Source organism: Bactrocera neohumeralis, chromosome 6 (genome assembly GCF_024586455.1).
Source record: "Bactrocera neohumeralis isolate Rockhampton chromosome 6, APGP_CSIRO_Bneo_wtdbg2-racon-allhic-juicebox.fasta_v2, whole genome shotgun sequence".
Classification (NCBI taxonomy): domain Eukaryota; kingdom Metazoa; phylum Arthropoda; class Insecta; order Diptera; family Tephritidae; genus Bactrocera; species Bactrocera neohumeralis.
This window is the reverse complement of record NC_065923.1, coordinates 79,709,260-79,728,330: the sequence shown is the minus strand read 5'-3', so window position 1 is coordinate 79,728,330 and position 19,071 is coordinate 79,709,260. Positions and strand designations below refer to the sequence as shown.

The 19,071-nt window shown below is 37.8% G+C and overlaps 2 protein-coding genes across 5 annotated transcripts in view; one reads left to right on the top strand and one right to left on the bottom strand.

Moving 5' to 3' along the window:
• LOC126763311 (serine/threonine-protein phosphatase rdgC) overlaps nt 1-19,071 on the bottom strand; it is a 124,205-nt gene that overhangs the window by 7,935 nt on the left and 97,199 nt on the right. For 3 of the 4 annotated variants that reach the window (XM_050480661.1, XM_050480662.1, XM_050480664.1), the window contains 6 exons: nt 17,192-17,285; nt 16,525-16,667; nt 15,543-15,710; nt 15,177-15,380; nt 14,907-15,056; nt 11,514-11,585 (listed from right to left, as the gene is read on the bottom strand). In XM_050480661.1, coding sequence (XP_050336618.1) covers nt 11,514-11,585; nt 14,907-15,056; nt 15,177-15,380; nt 15,543-15,710; nt 16,525-16,667; nt 17,192-17,285 — 831 coding nt within the window. The remainder of the gene's footprint in view (nt 1-11,513; nt 11,586-14,906; nt 15,057-15,176; nt 15,381-15,542; nt 15,711-16,524; nt 16,668-17,191; nt 17,286-19,071) is intronic. The other variant, XM_050480663.1, reaches the window with a different exon arrangement.
• The window catches only part of LOC126763313 (antigen 5 like allergen Cul n 1-like), a 109,122-nt gene that overhangs the window by 16,624 nt on the left and 73,427 nt on the right, over nt 1-19,071 (top strand). The window lies entirely within an intron of this gene.

Here is a 19,071-nt window from a genome sequence, read left to right as displayed (position 1 = left end):
CTTTTTGTCTTGGAAATGTGTTTGCTCAGTAATTTGTGTGCACAACTCATTTTTTATATTTGCCGCTTTAAAAAGCTGTAATTATATAATGGCCCTGTGTACATTTCGCGCTAATTGTTCGCCTTTCTGCTTTTTGCAGTGATTCCAGCGAAATCTGCTAAACTGGGTTAATGCGCCTAAGTGTATACTTTATTCTGGTCGAAATGTCGTCAAGGTAGTAGAGTATTTTTTTAAGAAAAGTCGAAGAAAAAGCATTTTTGGTTGGAAACAGTAATTATAATTGTTTTGAAAAAGCGCAATTATTGTGGAGTTGGTGTTCAGTAAGGGGTAAATAATGAAATGGTTTTAATTATAACGAAAATATTTGCATTAAGAGCATAAAAGGTTACTCATACGTCATGTAGTCCCAAAGAGTTTCAGTTTTGTATTAAAGACATAAAAAGTTACTCATACGTCAGGTAGCCTCAAAGGGTTGTAGATTTTGAGATATGTAATAAGTGAGGTGTGGAGAGCATATATAAATAATTTGTCCTTATTGAAGTCGTATTCTCAACTACTTAGCTTGATTAAAATATTTGAAAATAGCTGGGCCGAAAAAGTAAAACATTCGAAGAGAGGAAGTTGGCATAGAAAATGTTGTAAAAATTTCAATAACTTGTGGGAATAGTTTCAGAAGTTATTTGAGTAGGCTTTTTCGTATTTAAAAACACAAGCAGATACCCTTAAACGGGTACTGGAAAGATATACGGTGCAGAAACTTCCGATTCAAAGCTCTAGCTTGAGTGTTTCTTTCATAAAAGGAGTGGTCATGGAAGATTTATTAAGAAACAAGAAAAAATATTAACTACAGCAATCCGATCTGAACGATTTCTTCGCAGAATGTATTGTTGACACAGATAATAATCTATGCTGAATTTCGTGAAGAAATTTCCTCAAATGAAAAAGTTTTCCACACAAGCACATGCGCTTCGCTGTACAAAGAGAAATACATATTTTTCAACCGAACTCCGAAAATTTAATTTTAAAATAAAATACAGCTTTGTTGTTGTGTTAGCTCACAAAATAAACATTTTTGCCGCATTTAACACTTTTGCCGCAAGCATAAAAATTTACTTTTAATGTCAATGCCGCCAAGTACTCAGCATACATTTGGTAAGAATGTTATAACTGCAACAGCAACAACAACATATACGCGCACAAAAAATGCCCGAGCATCTGCTTGAGACTATTGTAAGTGAGCACATGCTTAGGTATGCCGTATTTGTAGCTGTCAAATGCTTGCTAAATATACCCAAGCGCATTAATACATTCGCACATTAACGCCAACATGCGCTGACACAAATTTGCGCAGCATAACGGTGCATTTTGGAGGCACTATCTAGAGTACGTGTGCGCAGAAGCACGAAGTTGCAAAAGCAAATGAGGAAACTGCGGTTACTTAAGGGAATTGGAAAAATTTCGTGCAGTTAAATTTGGTGTGCAGGCGATTTGCAGGAACTTACTAAAATCACGTGTGAACCCAGCAAAGGGTAGCATACACGTAATGTAACTATATGGCAAGTACATATGTAAGTAGTTTGTCATATATCATCAGTAATGTTGCACGTACATTGCTGCGTCATGCAGGGAATGCGCTCTCCTTTTGTTTATTTTAATTTACTGTTAATGCAAACTCAAATCTTGAGGTAAATACCAAGTTTGTTGAACGAATTTTCACATAACCACACGTCTGCAGCATGTATAGTATATATATAAGTATATACTCGTATTATATATATTCATCAGTAGATGAGGGTCACCAGCACGTCCGTTTATTTAATTAGCAAGTTTTGTATGTGTTGCGTGTAAGATCAGAGTTTATGCAAGTTAAACTTTCTGTGGCATGATATGGTAGTTTGGTAAGAGATACGCATTTGTTTCGATGTTGCGTGTAGTTTTTTTGCTAAGCTGACTATTTGTTGATTTGTCTGCATTGAAATGCAAATAAAGTGATCTAAGAGGTTGTCCAGATAGAAGGGGAGCAACCTCTATGCCGCTATGTTCGACCAATCGTTGGAAAAGTCGATGAATATATCGAAAAGGTTGATCAGGACCGTCACATAAGCCGCCATGACATCGCTAAGGAACTTAACATTCATCACAAATTGGTTTTGAACCATTTAAAAAAGGCTGGCTACAAAAAGAAGCTCGATGTTTGGGTACCACATGAATTGTCTGTGAAAAATTTAATGGACCGAATTAACATCTGCGGATCTTTGCTGAAACGAAATGAAATCGAACTATTTCTGAAGCGAATGATAACAGGAGACGAAAAGTGGATCAAATACGACAATAGTGTGCGAAAAAGATCATGGTCCAAGCGTGGTGAAGCTCAACAAATGATCGCAAAGCCAGAATTGACGCCTCGAAAGGTTATGCTGAGTGTTTGGCGGGATTGGAAAGGAATCATCCACTATGAAGCTACTCGAGCCTAGTCGAACGATTGATTCTACATTTTACTGTCAACAACTGATGAGATTGAAGCAAGCAATCGAAAAAAATGTCCAGAACTGATCAACAGAAAGGGCTTTGTCTTCCATCATCTTTTTTGACTCGGAAAAAACTGAGAGAGGGCTGGGAAGACTTGATGCATCCACCATATAACCCTGACTTTGCACCATCGGACTACCATTTGTTTCGGTCAATGTAGAACTCCCTTAATGGAATAAAGTTGGCTTCAAGAGAAGCCAGTGAAAGTTACTTGTCGCAGTTTTTCGCCGAGAAACCGTAAAAGCTTTACACTGATGGAATAATGTCTCTAGCGGAAAAATGGTAAAAAGGTGTCGACCAAAATGGTACATATTTGGTTCATTAAAGTTCATTATAAATGTAAAAAAATAAGTTCAAGTTTGATTAGAACTACGAAAATACTTTTTCGACTAACCTATATGAGCTAAAACTGCTGCTTTGAAAGCCAAGGCAGAAGAGCTCTTACCAACAGCTGCTATTTTCGACTATTTTGGTTCGAGTAGGCAATTGCAAAGTAAAGTGCTCTCTCGACGAATAAAGACCAAACTCTACAAACTTGAATAAATTAAATCTCGTTCTGCCATACGGTGCAGCGGATTGGACAATGACGAATTCTGGTGAGTCGGCTTTAAGTGAGTTCGAAAGAATGGTTTTGCAGAAGGTTTATGGTATTTTGCGCATTTACAATGGCGAACACCGCAGTCGATGGAACGATGAGCTGTACGAGATATACGGCGACATAGACATAGTTCAGGGAATCAAAAGACAGTGGCTACGCTGGTTAGGTCATATTGACCGGGTGAATGAGTGTTCTTGCCTTGAAGTATCCATAGTATCGAAGAAATTATCGACTACCCGCCCCGTCGGAAGCAGAGATGGGGGAAACTCTACGCTGTTGAAGAGATCAGGTTCAGAAGGACCTGGCTGCACCTGGTAACTCCAATTGGCGCCGAAAAGCAAAGATAAGAAACAACTGACGCGCTATAGTTAACTCAGCTATAACTGCATAAACGGAAAGGAAGAAGCATCCTGGCATTTCGGATGTCAGCATTAAGTACCTTAAACATTTTGTAAACAGTAACACCATTCATCCAACAGTAACAAGAATTCCAATTAGAAATTATTTGAAGTAAGCAAAGCAGTTGCAAGTACTTATAACCCATCATGCGCTCTTATACATGCCAGCCAGCAGATAGTTTGACATACTCAACTCATTTCATTGCAGCTCAGCTCATAAAATGACGCACTCGGAGTTTGCGTTAATAAAGTGGCACATTTGCGTGACATGTGTTGCTCGCAAGCACGCAATAGCGTCGCAATATTACATATATATTACAATATTACTCAGCTGAGTGTGCAGCAGCTTGCCGCACTAACGCTTTTCCGCTTTGCCGTTTTTGTGTAGTGTTTCAGCTAAAATTGCTGCTCTTCAACAATGCAACATGGTAAAGGACTGGCATGCGGATAATGTGCTTAAGTACATAGATATTTCCTGCTGCCACACATATCCTTCCTGTTCTTGTGAACTTTCATGCAATTTTATTTTCAAGCGAATTTTCCGGCTTCGTTTTTATTTTTCCTACTTTTTTTCAAATTTCTTTTGTTGTTTTTTTCTTTTTTTGATTTGCTTTGTCTCGCCTTGTGGCTTGTTGGATTACTGCATTGTTGCATGACACTGCAGGCAGAAATAAGAGCATGCCAGTACCAATGACATGCCTGTTGTTGTTGGCGACATAGTTTGTGGCTAAAGAGTCTAAATACAAGGATGGCCCGGCGATTGTCTTTTTTGTTTTACATTTTTTAATTTTTTTTCCATTTTACCTTGGCCTTGTTTAAATTTTTGAATAGTAGTTGATGATTAAAATTCCCACAATCTATCGTCCATAACTCCTAATTTTGTGCATATAATTTCTCCATAAAGTTTACAGCTTACTCTTTCCTCTTCTCAAAATTGTAGACATGATCTCATTATTAACCAAATTAACTTCAACATTAAGTATGTGTATGCCTCCACTTATAACCGACTTGTTATGATAGAGCCATATTTAAGTTATGGAGTTGAAGAGTATAACACTCCAAAAGGCTGAACTTGAAATAAATCAAAAATTTTATGTATGGTCTTATGAATTGGTTCAAAATATGAAAGATCACTATAAATTACAGCAGACAACTGATCAACGATCCTCCGTTCAGTGAGAATATTCTTTAAGCCTTCCGAACACTTGGTATAACTGGCGGAAGGAGGATCTCAACAGCAACATTGTGAAGTCCCCTAAGTACAATTACATCATGTCTTTTTATAATTTCGTACATTAACTTTCATTTATTTTTAAAATCTTTTTCAGGTAACTGCCAGTAATAATTTCTTCAGCAATCGTGTCAAAACTTTTCCTTTTTGCCTCCTCAGTGATTGCACCTATTTTTCAAACCATCCTCGTACAGGAAACGCCTGCATGAATACATAGTTGCTTTTGACTTAGGGCGTGCACCGAAATGCACTAGCTTCGCTACACTGTAGCTGACAGTACATGTTCACTGTTCGCCTGCCTTGTGGACATGACACGCAGACATGCCCTATAAGGTGTATGCAAATAGGCGGCTTTCCTTGCTTAAAGTGCTCTGACATCCATTTGCTTATTTTTCCGAGCTCTCTGCCCAGAAATATGTGCACATACACGTATATAGTGTGTCCGCACGTTGGCTCAGGTGTTGCTACTTTCGCCCGGCCTTCACTTGCGGCCTAGTCCGCTGACCGTTTATTTTGTCGCCTTGTATTTGTCATTCCTTTTCTGTGGCTTAATTATGAGTCTCCATTGCAAATTATTTCAACAATACAGCTGGCAAAGCCTGTCACTTTTAACTATTTATGACGAGGCATGGCAGCAAAGTTACTCTTTTGACTACATATACATTTGCAGACATACTTGCAGCTTGTGAAGGCTTAAGGCACTCCTTGGCATAGTTGCATGCAAAAAGTGAATTTTGTTGCAAAAAAATTTAGGTGTAAATTGAAGTGTAGCTGAATCGACACTCTTATGTATATTAGTAGTATAGAACTAAAGTGAAAATGCAAGCGATAAGGCGTGCTCAGGGGTTTCTGACCATTCTGAAGGAATCATTGAGGCATTAGTATGTCCTTAAACACTTGGAAGTAACATAGAAGTATAGCCAAGGCATTGAAAATACTGTCAGCATAGCTAGGCAATAAGCAAATACTTCGCCAAATACGCCTTTGGAGTACAATATAGCCCTAAATCTACTAGTCCGTAACAGTGACGGCGGCTTAAAGAGTGTCGGAGAGAATTTTTTTGAGAATATTGAGATTATGGGGAAAAAGTAGGTGTTGTTGCTGTTATTGTAGCGGCAGTAAATAAGCTTGAAGTAGTTTCGAGCAAAGGTGTCGAGTTGACAGTACTTGGCCGTATAGTTAAGGTACGTTCCGGTTACTTAGACGCGTCTCTGTCGTAGGAACGGTAGTATCTGCCATCGCAATGCCGTAGAGAGAGAAATGAGAAGATAAATCCTTAAGGAAGGACTATGCACCCACCTTTGAATATCCAGACACTTCTATAAACCCGATAGATGATGTCAATGGTATACTATCCCTTAGTGCCTGAGACTTGCTGCTCAACGCTGTAGCTACTAGAGAATAGAAATTCTACACCAGTTTATTCGATTAAAAGGAATATGCCACAGAAATAGTTCAGATATAAAAATAATCGTTGGTGATTTGACCGCTCATAAATAACTACAGTGGGTTGTAGATCAATCCATACTGTCTATTGAGCCGGCATCTCGACTTTGTCTCAAACATTCAATAGAATATATGAAAATGAAGAAGATGATATCGAGTGCAACTGCTTGAATTATGATAGAAGAAGTTCTTTTTCTTCAGTATTATCTACAGTCGACTTGCTGATGGATTTTCAGTCTGAAGCAGGTATAATTTTGGTGTGAAGAGTAACCTCAGTTAATTTTTTTCAGCGGGAGTTTAGGGATATTATAGGTCCTAGTGACTTTAGTCCACATCATATAATCTAATATCTGTAACTTTTTGTCTCTACTTTCTAATGTTTTCTGTTTTCGTACATATTTAGTACGCTTTGAATATTTAACAGCTGTGGAATGCTTTTGTACGACTGGAAATTTTAAGCTTTAATTCAACACTCTTCTTGTCAGATATGACTGTGTAAAGGGGTTAGCGGCGGCAAATTTCTCGTCACCAATTTCACTTTTGCAGACTAACCTTTTGTCGGCACGAAACCACAAAACCTCAAATTTGCAAACACACACATGCAAAAAAGTTGACTACTTTTATCACCTGTCGCCAACTTCCACTACTTAGCATACATTCTGAGACGATTTATAGCGGCTGCTGACTGCATTTCCGTTGCGGAAACTAATTGTTGTGCATGACTTTTGTTTTCACTTATTCGAAGTACGTGCCTATACTAGTATGAGTGTGTGTGTGATAACGAGTAAGTAGATATGTTAGTGTATGTGTCGCATATAGTCGTACAAGTTGACATAAGCCTTGCTATTTTCTTAACACAAATGTCAGGAATTATTTTGGTCACATATTTCTAATGTGTGTGTGAGTGTATGTGTGTGTTTGTGGCGCTTTAGTATATCTTTGACACAATTCTTAACTGATTTATGTGCAGAGTTAGGCATTTGCCGTCAACGTTGGGTGATAAAGTATTTGCAAAGTAGGCTAAGTGTGATTGTTGCAATGTTGGCTGTTGAAATTGTTTAGCAGAAACAGATAGTTTGAGGTTAATGATATGCTTATATGAATGATATTGTGGTAACTTCGAAAGTTTGAGTTTTAAACGAAAAAATATTTTTAAAAGAATATGAAATGCCTATAATAGAGACAGTTACATTTGTGGCCAAATTTCTCAGACGTACTGATATTTGTTTTCGGGATTACATTTAAAGAAGTAAGCATAAACAACTTTACTGAGTCCTACAGGACCATTCGATCTCGGACCAAGTTCGTTCCCACGACAGTCGGGTCTACATAACCGGAACGAACCCCGATTTTTATCCGTCCAAGGACTGTCAGCTCGTTAGAATTCCGGCGCAACAACAACAACAGTTCTGCAGTCGCAAGGTCCTTCTGGCCCGGGGTAAATCGGAAGAGTTCTATTGAGCTCTTAGCTCTCAGCAAGGTTCACCTTTTAAGGGTTACTGTCCGATTGGGATTCATTCAGTGAGACTTTACATCTTACCAGATGGCAGCTTGTTATAGTAAAATACGCTTAAAGGATTCCCACAAAATTCCAGCTTTTTGGGGTACTTAGGCGGGATTGATACAGCAGATACGCTAGCTAGGTTATGTCGTCCGAATGGATGAAAATATTCTAGATCTGAAAGTAATCGACGCAGTACCCGCCGGGGGAAGCAAAGGAAGACCTCTACTCCGTTGGAAAGATCACGTGGAAAAGGACCTGGTTGCACTTGGCATCTCCAATTGGCGCCAACCAGTGAAGAGGAAGAAACGCTAGCGCGCTGTTATAAACTCGGTCTTCATCACGTAAGCGGTGTCAACGCCAATAAAGAAGAAGGAGGCGGGATATATACCTAAAAGTGCCGCTTAAGGCTTTCGAAGTCAGTGTTAAGCACAAAAATGTTTGGTTATTTAAGCGGCTGTGGTACTCAAGCGAGGTTTACTGAAAATCAAAGATTTTTCATCCCATAGTAGTAGCTTTGCGTAACAGGTACAATGAGCGGATAATTAAAAAAATACAAAATCGCTTTTTTGACTATTCTTTTGCATTCTTCAATTACTTGTACCACTATCTACTTTTTTTTGTTTTCTGTTACGCTTTAGCCATTTTGCCAATCCACTCTCTCGAAAAACACAATCAATTCAATCATTGTCAGCTACGCTTGACAACACACATCACTCATACGCCATGTCGCCCCACCAGGACAATAGCAGAACAGCCGACATCAAACACCGAGCAATCAGACTAAAGCCGAACGAATGACCGTATAATATATTCGACTGCAATCAGTGCAGATTGCACATCAATCAATCAGGCACACCTGTTACACACCGCCTTGAACCTTGTTGCTGACCTGCAGGATAATTAATTTGCATACATTTGCATTTGCCACGAATTCAATTTACATAACCAATTTGTTTAACTGTTTTACTAATGTTTTGCTGTTGGCCGTCACCCAAGCCATTCAGGAGCACAACGCCCAGCGCAAAACTGCAGCGAATGCGAGTTGCGTATCAAAGTCGCTGGCGGGTTCAGCACACATATACATACTTGTATAGCGCATAATAACTGTCAGCCATAATAATAATATCCAATTAAAATTCAGCTGCAATTCAGCAGAATAAAATCACAACAGAATTGACCATATGCAGTGCAGCTTTGTTTTCACCACGTCTTGGCGCTTCAGCATGTCGCTTAAAGCCAATTTTATGCAAACAGTTATGACATTCTCTGTTTTGTGTTTTTTTTTTTTGTGTTTGTGGCAGTGGCAAGCAAAGTGCAGTGGCGTTTTTAAATGCGGTCTTCGCTGCAAGGCGCCGTTTATTTTATTAATATTGCTTGCTTGCTGCGACAGATACACACAGGTGGCGTGTAAGACTATCAGTTAGTATGCGTGTGTGTGTGTTTGTAAGTTTCTTTTCGTTTTCCACGTGAAACCATAAAGTTTTATGAGCGCAAATGCAAGCGTTTTGCTTATAAATTACCTGCTCGTAATGCGCTGCGCGTACACCTTTACTCGGCGTTGTTGCAGTATGACTCAAGCATGCGCTGAGACAGTCTTCTATACATAATTTGTGCATTATACCTACACTTACACACACATACGAGTATAAATATATTTATGTATGGGCGAGGGCAGAAGCAGGTAAAGAGGTTAAGTGGTTGTCAAGTATACTGTCGCATTATATGAAATATGTCCCCATAATGACATCTTTATAAAAATGAGAGAGAATGGAGAGAGCATAAAGCAAATATCTTGAAAGATTTCTTTAAAATAATAGCATTTTTTTTATAAACTGAGTTGGGTATATTACGGTTGCCACAGAATTTGTAACACCCTGAGGGAAACGTCGGAGAGCCCAACAGGGTGACGAGCTGAGTTAATCCAGCCATGTTGTCGTTATATAATCCAAATCTGATCGCTATCTAATGTAGCGCTCTGAAAATTTTCAAACATCCTTTTTTACAAAAGGCTGCTAATTTGTGGAAAAAACCGCAGATATCGGACCACAATTGCAAATAGCTGCCAATCAAACTGAAGGGTCGGAATCAGGTGCTTGTATGGAAAACTTTTTCCTTTGACGCGCTATCTTCACAAAACTTTGCAGGGCCTATTGTCTAATAAAATAGTGTAATCTCCTTAAAATTTTTTCACATTGGATCACTAGAGCATATAGCTGTCATACAAACTGAGCGATTGGAAACAAGTGCTTGTATTGAAAACTTTTACATTTCTGAAGGAAATTCTACATTTTTCATGCTTCTTTTAGCCTTAGCTGGTGATAGCCGAAAAAAATTACTTTCCGCCATCCAAACTGGAAAAACGATGGATTATGAGCCGAAATTGAATTTCGTTAACCTGTTTTTGTCAGCTCATACGTTTTTTCCGAAAACTCAGCTCGAATCTCTAGAGTGATTCAGAGAGCGAATAGCACAAGCAAAAAATAAGCATGTGTTCAAATCTAACTGTTTCCTCATAACACAAACATGCTATATATATATAAACATACATATATGAAAATACATACACACATCCTCACATGCATCTAAATGCATTACACATACAACACGTGCCGCGCACTAGTAGCATTGTCTGGCATTACGGAAAATCGTGACTAATTTCTTGCGGTAGAATGGTTGTAAGCAGCCATCCGAAGCGCGCAACCACTTTACAATGCAACGTGCAACGAGCGTCCTAGATTATGCTTCGACGCTTGCGCTACTAGAGATGCATGTGCATATGTTTGTGTGTGCACTTTCTCCACTTTCGCTGCAGTCATTAAGGAAGACGTGGAATTCCACAAGCAATGTACTTGCCGAAGTACTTCACATAACCGAGCTATGGCGCACGGACACGTCTATATAATGGCGTAATACAATTAAAGTTGACTGCAGCTCACTTACATGCAAGCACAATGCAAAATGTTTTAAAGTAAAAATGGCAATCTCTTAATATGCTTTTACTTTAATGTCTCGCTTATAGAGAACTTGACGAAAAATTGTGGTTGAGATAGGGGGATAGATTTCATTTGAAGAAAATTATCTAGTGACAAGATTTTATGACTTTAGCCAAGTCAAGAACCAAGAGTGTTTTTTTTTAATTTTTGATATTCGGAGATGCAATAATCATTTAGTATACTTAAATATATAAATTGCTCTCAAATAAGAAGTCCCTGCCAACGTTCGGCGACTAAGAAGGGAAAGTCTTGGAGATGTTTTGGGTTGCGATGAATTATTCATAAATACCACCGTCAGCTCACAGTGAACCAATGATATTGTCCACAGACTTCGAAAAAGTCAACTACTACTATGTTTTAAGTCCTCAAAGGGCGTTAGCTCTAACTAAGCTCCCACCCTGCGCTTATAACTATCGCGGGAGACCACCTCGATCAACCTGGATCAAAACTTCAATATTGGAAAGTCGTCACAAGGAATTTAGTGGTGCAAAATTCATTTAAAGTTACGACAACTTATATAGCGCCGGATCCAATAGGCACATATTATAACAATTATAAAGAAACGAAATTCAAAAGTAAACCTCAATTCGAGATACTCTTTTACATATAACTTGTACTTATTATTGCAAAGTATTCTTATCTTCCATACCTATCAGTATGCCATTTTGACAACAATATTGAAGATTTTTTTTCCAATATTGTATAATTAGTTTAAATTTTTTCTTTCTTATTATTTTCTACACCCCATACTTAATTAACAGTTATTGTAACAAAATGTAATTGTTAATTTTTAATCAAGGCAATTTGCACTCACCTGTTTCCATTCGACTTTATCGATGCCATCCTCACCAGCCATCTCGATGGGCGGTCGCAAAATGGAGACATACTGTGCGCCAAAAGTAAACATCCGAGCACAAATATTGGCGGGCCGCAGTGTGGCGAACGAAGAGATGTGGTGAAGTATACGCCGCACCGGAAACGTAGTGGAAACGGATGTGGTACGGATTAAAGGCGGCAACGAGACAATTCGTGTGGAAAAAATGGTAGAAAGGAAAATGATTAGTAAATTAGAGTAATTTAGGGTAGAAAGACTGGTTAAATAATTGATGAGATGTTGGTGGATGGATTGTTGGATTATCTGAATTTGTATATTTGTATTTTAGTTCATATTTTATTGACCGACTGCTCAATAGCTGAAGCAAAGAGAGAGAGAGATACTTACAACTACTGCTGTTCTTTTTTTGGGGCAATATACCTTTGCATTCATTCATCCCTTTAACAAAAAATCTCTTCATTTAAAAAAATCTTTTTCATTGAGTCGATTAGCAGAAAATTTCTTCATTTAAAAAAAGAAAGACCTTTTGGAGAAAAACCCATTCATACAGAGTCAAGAGTAAACAGTAGTTACTTAAAAATTTCCCCTCTCATTTGACAAAAGAACCCTCGTTTCCACCAAGAGCTTTAAACCAAACAATTCTTCTTACTTATACGGAAATAACCCACAGTTAATTTCTCAAAATGTTTTTGTTAATAAAAAAAGGAAAAACTAGACTACACGTTACGTTTCCTCACTCTGGTATAAAACAATTACAATTTGTATCAGTTGCAGCAGTAAACAACCAGCAGAGTATCAGAAAACTCTTCCAATGCATTTTAAATGAGTATTTGATTGCTTTCGCTTACAGCACCTCGGTGAAGTCATGCCGTATGCCGCTGACTGCAAGAGTTCAATGCACAACAACACCACTCAAGGGTTTCGCATTGCCGTACATGTAATTGCCACCCTGTTGTCCTCACTATTGCAGCTCTTCTCCATTGGCATGTTCGTACCACATTACTTTGTTGGCATTTAAGTCGAGTTTAGTTTATTTGCTCATTTTATTTCCTTATTAAATGTTTGCATGCCGCAGTTAGTTAGGTTTTCACGTTTTTCATTCAATTTAACGGTAAATGCCGGAAATGCGACAACTGCTTGTGGTGTGTATTTAATGCCGTTAGATAGAGCACAATATAAAATACTGAGACGACAGGAGTGTATGTATTCTATGCTTCGTAGTAGAAGTCTAAATTAAACTTTATAAATCAATCAAAAACCTGTGTTATATTGTGTTTGATTGTCAACCGATTAATTAAACAAAAAAAATTTAAAATTTAGTGATAACAATTCCAATCATTCCAACTTACAACTACTATAAGTTACTAAAATTATGAAAAATTTAGTTACCAAAAAAACGTGGTGCCTAAAAGTATACCTCATTTTTCGAAAAATTAAAAAAAAATTGTTTAACATTTTACTTAATAAAACAAAAAACGCGGTGCCTAAAAGTATACTTCACTCCAACTTACTACTACTGTTTTCGAAAATTTCGAAATAAAAAATTATTAAAACTTTAGCTACTAAAACAACGTGGTGCCTAAAAGTATTCCTCATTTTTCGAAAATTAAAAAAAAAATTATTAAAAATTTAGTTATTTAAAAACGCGGTGACCAAAAGTATACCTCACTCCAACTTACTACTACTTCAAAAAAAAAAAATTATTAAAAAATTAGTTATTAAAAAACGTGGTGCCTAAAAGTACACCTCATTTCAACTTATTAGTACTATTTTCGAAAAAAAAAAAAATATTTATTAAAAATTTAGTTTTTAAATTAGGAGGTGCCTAAAAATATACCTCATTTTAACTTATAGTACTACTAATGTTTTCGAAAATTTTGAAAATAATAATTTAGTTATGAAAGAGTACGAGGCGCTTAAAGGTATACCTCATTCCAACTTACTACTACTGTTTTCGAAAATTTTCAAAAAATTTTGAAATAGTTTCTCAAGTTGAAAGACTTGTACAGATTATACGAAGTTTGAAATTTGCCACAACTGTGTTGAGAATTTTCTCATATAAAAACAGGCCGATATCGACGGTTCGTATAAATGAGCAGCTTCTTGGAGAGAAAATGACGTGAGCAAAATTTCCGACCGACATCTAATTTTGTTTTCGTACTTACACACAGACAGACGGACATCACTTAATCGATTCAGCTCGTCATGCTGATCATTTATATATATATAAACCTTATAGTGTCTGCGACGTTTCCTTCTGATTGTTACACATTTCGTGGAAAATTTAAAATATCCTGTTCAGGGTATAAAAACATTTAAAATCCTAGCTTACGCTCACAGAAACAATAATGCCGGTATACATTAATTTCATACTCGCTTCAACAGCTTAAATTTTTGTTATTAAGAGCTTATGCCGACAAACATTTTTCAGAAAACAACAGCTGGAGAATAATGAATAGTAAAATACGTTGTATTCAACATTTAATTTCGCAATTATAAATACAGTTAATTGGCAGGTGAAATGATATATATATGTACATATGAACATATGCAAGTACATGCCTGCTGTACTCTAGTGTGCGTCTGCAGTGTACAATTAGCTGCGCCTTCGCATTGCATTAAATTATCACGCATACGCAATGGCGCACCACGACTACCGCACGGTGATGACGATGCCTGTATGAGTTATTAAGCGTATTAACTCATACGTTAAGCGGTTGCGACATGTCATTATCATTTTCACAACTTTTTTCATCACTTTCTCGCTCTCTCTCCCTTGCTATCTTTGTTCTCTCTTTCAACCGCCTGCAACTTGCAGCTCAGCACTTACAACACTTAAAGTTAACAACACGCCATTTACGCGCTGCCTTCGACGCATTGTCAACCTTATCTTTGTGTTAATTGACGCCGAGTAATTGACATGGCAATGCCACTGAGTTCATTAAGCCACTGGCAGGTAGCAATAAAATGCAAAAAGCCGCCATTAATCGAGTAGCTTTAATAATAAAAACTGCAGGACAGCGCCGCAAAGGCAAATGCGGTTGTGTGTTGTAAGCTTGCAGAGGGATAACACGTGTATTTAATGTGCAAGCAAAAGCAACAAAGATGAGAAAAGTGATAAAAATCGACAGCGAGACGCACGCCAGGGATTTCATTAACATAAAATTGCTAAATGAGTTTGCATTTTTCTCGTTTTTGTTTGTTTTCCACGCTGTGTGTTGCGGTCGTTTGCTCTCCCAAAGGATGCCGTCCTTTATCAGCGTGGCTTTATTTGTAATCGCTCTACATTTGTCATACGCAAACGTCTCTCATGTGTATAGTAGATGTGAGTGAGTGTGCGTTTTTTCTTACATTTTAAATTGCTAAACTCACCTTGCCGCGGTCGATGCTCTTGATCATATCCAAGTCCGTTGTGTCCGATATGCCGCCGTGCACAATCAGCACCCGATTGTTAACGATGGTGCCCAGCGGCAGCCAGCGGTAGACTTCTTCAATCATTATCATTAATTTATCGGCATTGCGCTGTGCGGAAAAAGAATACAGTGTAAAAAGCAATGCAAATATAATACAAAGACACAAGTAGGCATATAATAGCAAGTGTAAGCATAGCAGTTTAGCTGAATTTTTCTATGCGATACTTACACGATACTTCTGCTGCACCTCGCGTATGAAACCGTAACGCGCATTCATCACAGAGTCTTCGTGATTGCCGCGATTCAAGTGCACGGCACCGGGAAAGGCCAGAAAGCAGACTAGTAGCAGCAGGAAGACCTCAAGACCCTTTTTGCCGCGATCCACGAAATCGCCGTTAAAGACATAGGGGTTTTCGACTGAGGGAAGACCATTCTAGAGATTGAATTTTACAATAAAAAATATGAAAAGTTAATAAAAAGGTAGAACTTTTTAATAAATAATTTTTGAAAATGAAAAGTTATTGTGTAAATCTTAAATTTTGTAAAAAAAATATTTTTTCTATATGATTTCTCATTCTTTCACAAACTCACTCACCTTATAGAAAATCACCAACAGATCATCCAGTTTTCCATGCAAATCTCCAATAACTGTCACCTGTTTGGATATCGCCGTTGATGCTTGATTGAGATTTGGAAGTCGTTTTAACTTAAATGCAGCCTCTTTTAGTATACCACCCACGTATTTGGCCAGTAGGCGATCAGACTATAAGGAAGGGAAATATAAAAAACAAAATGTATATCATTCATGTAATAGAGGATGGAACATGTTGGATATATCGTTTTAAAATTTTCGATATTCGAAAGCTCTTTGGATAGCGAGTCCCGCGCGAATTCACAAAGCAGACAGTTCAGCGTGTCAATCGCTTCTACTTGCGTTCGAATTACCATCTTTGCTGGATAGGCTTTCTAGCAACTTTTACCAGTTCTCAAGATCTCAACAAAATGTTGCCTACAAATATATTTGGGGACCAAAAGAAGTAGTCGCCAATACTAATGTCTGCCTTGAAGAAAATATGCTTTTTATATAAAAATGTTATCGAAAAGTTAGATCACTACGGATATAACCGTAATACTCTCGCTTTCATTTCCAATTTGGAATAATATCGAATTTTATGAAAAAAAAAATTTTTGTGACACATCATCCAAAATAGGGAAAAACTTCAGAAAAGAGTTAAGGATACCTTCAATTAATAATATTTACTTTTAAAGAGAGAGAGTGTTAGTGAAAGAAGTTTTTCAACAGTAATAATAGCGTATAACCCACGGAAATCAAATTACTGTTAAGATACGAGTATATCTGCAATATCTCCACTCAGTATTAGATAAAAGTTTTGTGAACATTTTCCAAAAAGAACCAAGGTCTATATTGAGTTGTTTATATTTCTTGCCGAATCCCTCTTATCACAGGTTAGTAACCACAAAATACCTCGAAGTATCCTACTCTATTTAATCTTTGTCTTAATCTAATTTTTTGCACGAAATATTATTTCTATCAACCAAACCAATGTGGTACTCACCTTTTTCTTGCGAAACACATCAATCAGCGTCACCACATCCTTCTTGATTAAGGGAAATTTCAAATGTGGTCCATCATAATTCTTGTCGGAACGATATTCGCCATCCTCATTGAAATCTGACTCATCGAAATAAACATCTGAAGCTGTAGTTTGTGTGACATTTAATTGGGCACAAGCAATTCGCAAGCGTTACACACACACATACATGGTACAAGGAGCGTAGTTGGGGGAAATGAAACGGATACAGATATATATATAATATGAGAGAGATATATGAGAGATTAGCATTACAAGAAATGGTATCTGTAGGAGCATAAACTACAAACTATTTGTATTTACATAAAATCTACTTAAGATTGTTGTATGATAAGGATCATAAAGGTATTATGAAAGTGGCACATGTAATTATTAAGACGGATTAAATACTTAAGTGCGAGTAAGTGAGCACTTGTTATACATCTATACATACAAGTCAGTAAGATTTCCGCAGCACACATCCCACACTAATACAACAGTTGATACATATGTTCACACAAATACATATATATACGTGTATGTTTTTGTATTGTATGTGTATATAATTGAAAACTAATACAAACTTACATAAGAATTAGCTTAAATTTAAGTACACGTGTATGTGTTAGTAGCTGTGTTTTGTAACAATTACCTAATGAGACCTCGGAGTCCCTTTGCAGTGACGGGCGTTGGGCAGCAGCAGCTTCGGGAATGTGTGTAAGCAGTGCATTGAAGAAATTATATAACTGTAAAGAATATTTGAAAATATTTAATTCATTACTTTACAATTTAAATATTAATAATATTAACATAAACATTGAACAGGTTCAGTCATGTTTAGAAAAATTAGTTTTGCTTTGAGATATTTTTTTATATTTTCGTATCTGAATGACGTTTCCATTTTAATATGACCATACTATTCATTAGTTAAAGAATGTTATTGAAAGTACTATCTCTTATCAACAACAACGGCATTTAATGTCATTACACACATAGCACCCTTGGATATTGACGGCAGGTGCACTGCTGCGAAGACCGCTCTGAGGCTCAGAGAAGCTGTGTATATGAAGGAGTCCAAACAAGGTCACGCTGAAATTCTCTCCTCCTTCATTTCCATTCCTAAAAATTTTAACCACTGCATTACAGAGGCTACTCCTAGCGGTTGTTTCTCCGCTCACATATCCACGAGAGATATGTGGACTGGTAGAAATCGCTCACAAAGAGGCGGTATGTACGTTTTCACGGAAGGGTTAAAGCTAGAAGGAAAAGTTAGAGGGGAGTCTTCTGTAAAGAGCTCTCCCACAAGTTTAACTTTAGGCCGCCGGAACACCTTAGGTTTGTTTTGAGTAGAAGTGGCTCATATTAAGATGGCAGTAGTGTAGCTTCTTTCAGGGAGGCGAGCATTCACTCCAATAATAGATCGGCGATATTAGTGCTGATCTCGCTAACGGTGCGCTCAAAGTTGGTCAAGGAGTGTCTGTCCTCACTAGAAATGGCATCAAGCTACTTGATCATCAGATTCATTTGGGTGCCTAGAAACTGCAAAGCTGATGAGCTAGCAAGAAGAGGCACTCGCACCCCGCTAAAATCGTAGTGAGAACGAATCGGATGTCCATTATCATCTTGCGCTTTACCATTAGACCTATGAACTTAGTGTACGCAAACGTAGGTCTACGACAAGCTCCTGAGCGACTGCGCAGCGGACATAGCCGAAACCGACATCGGAAACCTCAACAAATTGTCGACATATTTTTATAGGAGCTCTAGGTATCACAACGGTCCAGTGTTATAAGTTGTCCAAGTGCGCTCTCACTTTCAGAAGCGACCATTTAACCTTACCTAAGCAGAACTATCAGTTTTGGTCCTTTCCAACTATTTGACTTTTCTTCAATAGATTGTTCTTCAATAAAAATACAAGTCCTCAGAGATTAGCACATTTCAAGGCTTACGGAACTGCCTAGCCAGTTTCATTGAGATAGCAACAAATCACTCGTCGCATTAACAATCTGGGCCTATGTCTAATCGACGCGATACCTAAATTTGGTAATCCTCTGAAACTCACACGGCTATGCAGAATAATGTTGAGCAAACTATCATCTCTGTCAAAATCAGGAAGAACCACTCCGAACCGTTCGATACCAGACGAGGTTTTAGACAGAGATATTCCCCCTGGTTCATCTCATCTCTAATCTAATTTCAAACGCAGTGGTACTGTCTATTCTAAAAATACAATGCTATGCAGACAGACAGAGCGCCAGCTTTTCCAGCATACAAAAGGAAGCTGAAGCGGTTGGTATTGTGGGGAACGGGGCCAAGAAAAAGTGGAGTTCACATACAAAGACTCTTCGCGGCTTGGGGACTACGTCACTGTTGGCAACTATACATTTGAAAAGGTGAAGGACTTTGTATATCTCGGAACCAGCATAAGCTCGAATAATGTAAGCCTGGCGATCGAGCGTAGAATAACTCTGGCCAACATTTCCTAACTTGGGATCGATAGACAACGAGCCAAAATTGAGCAAGTATCTTATC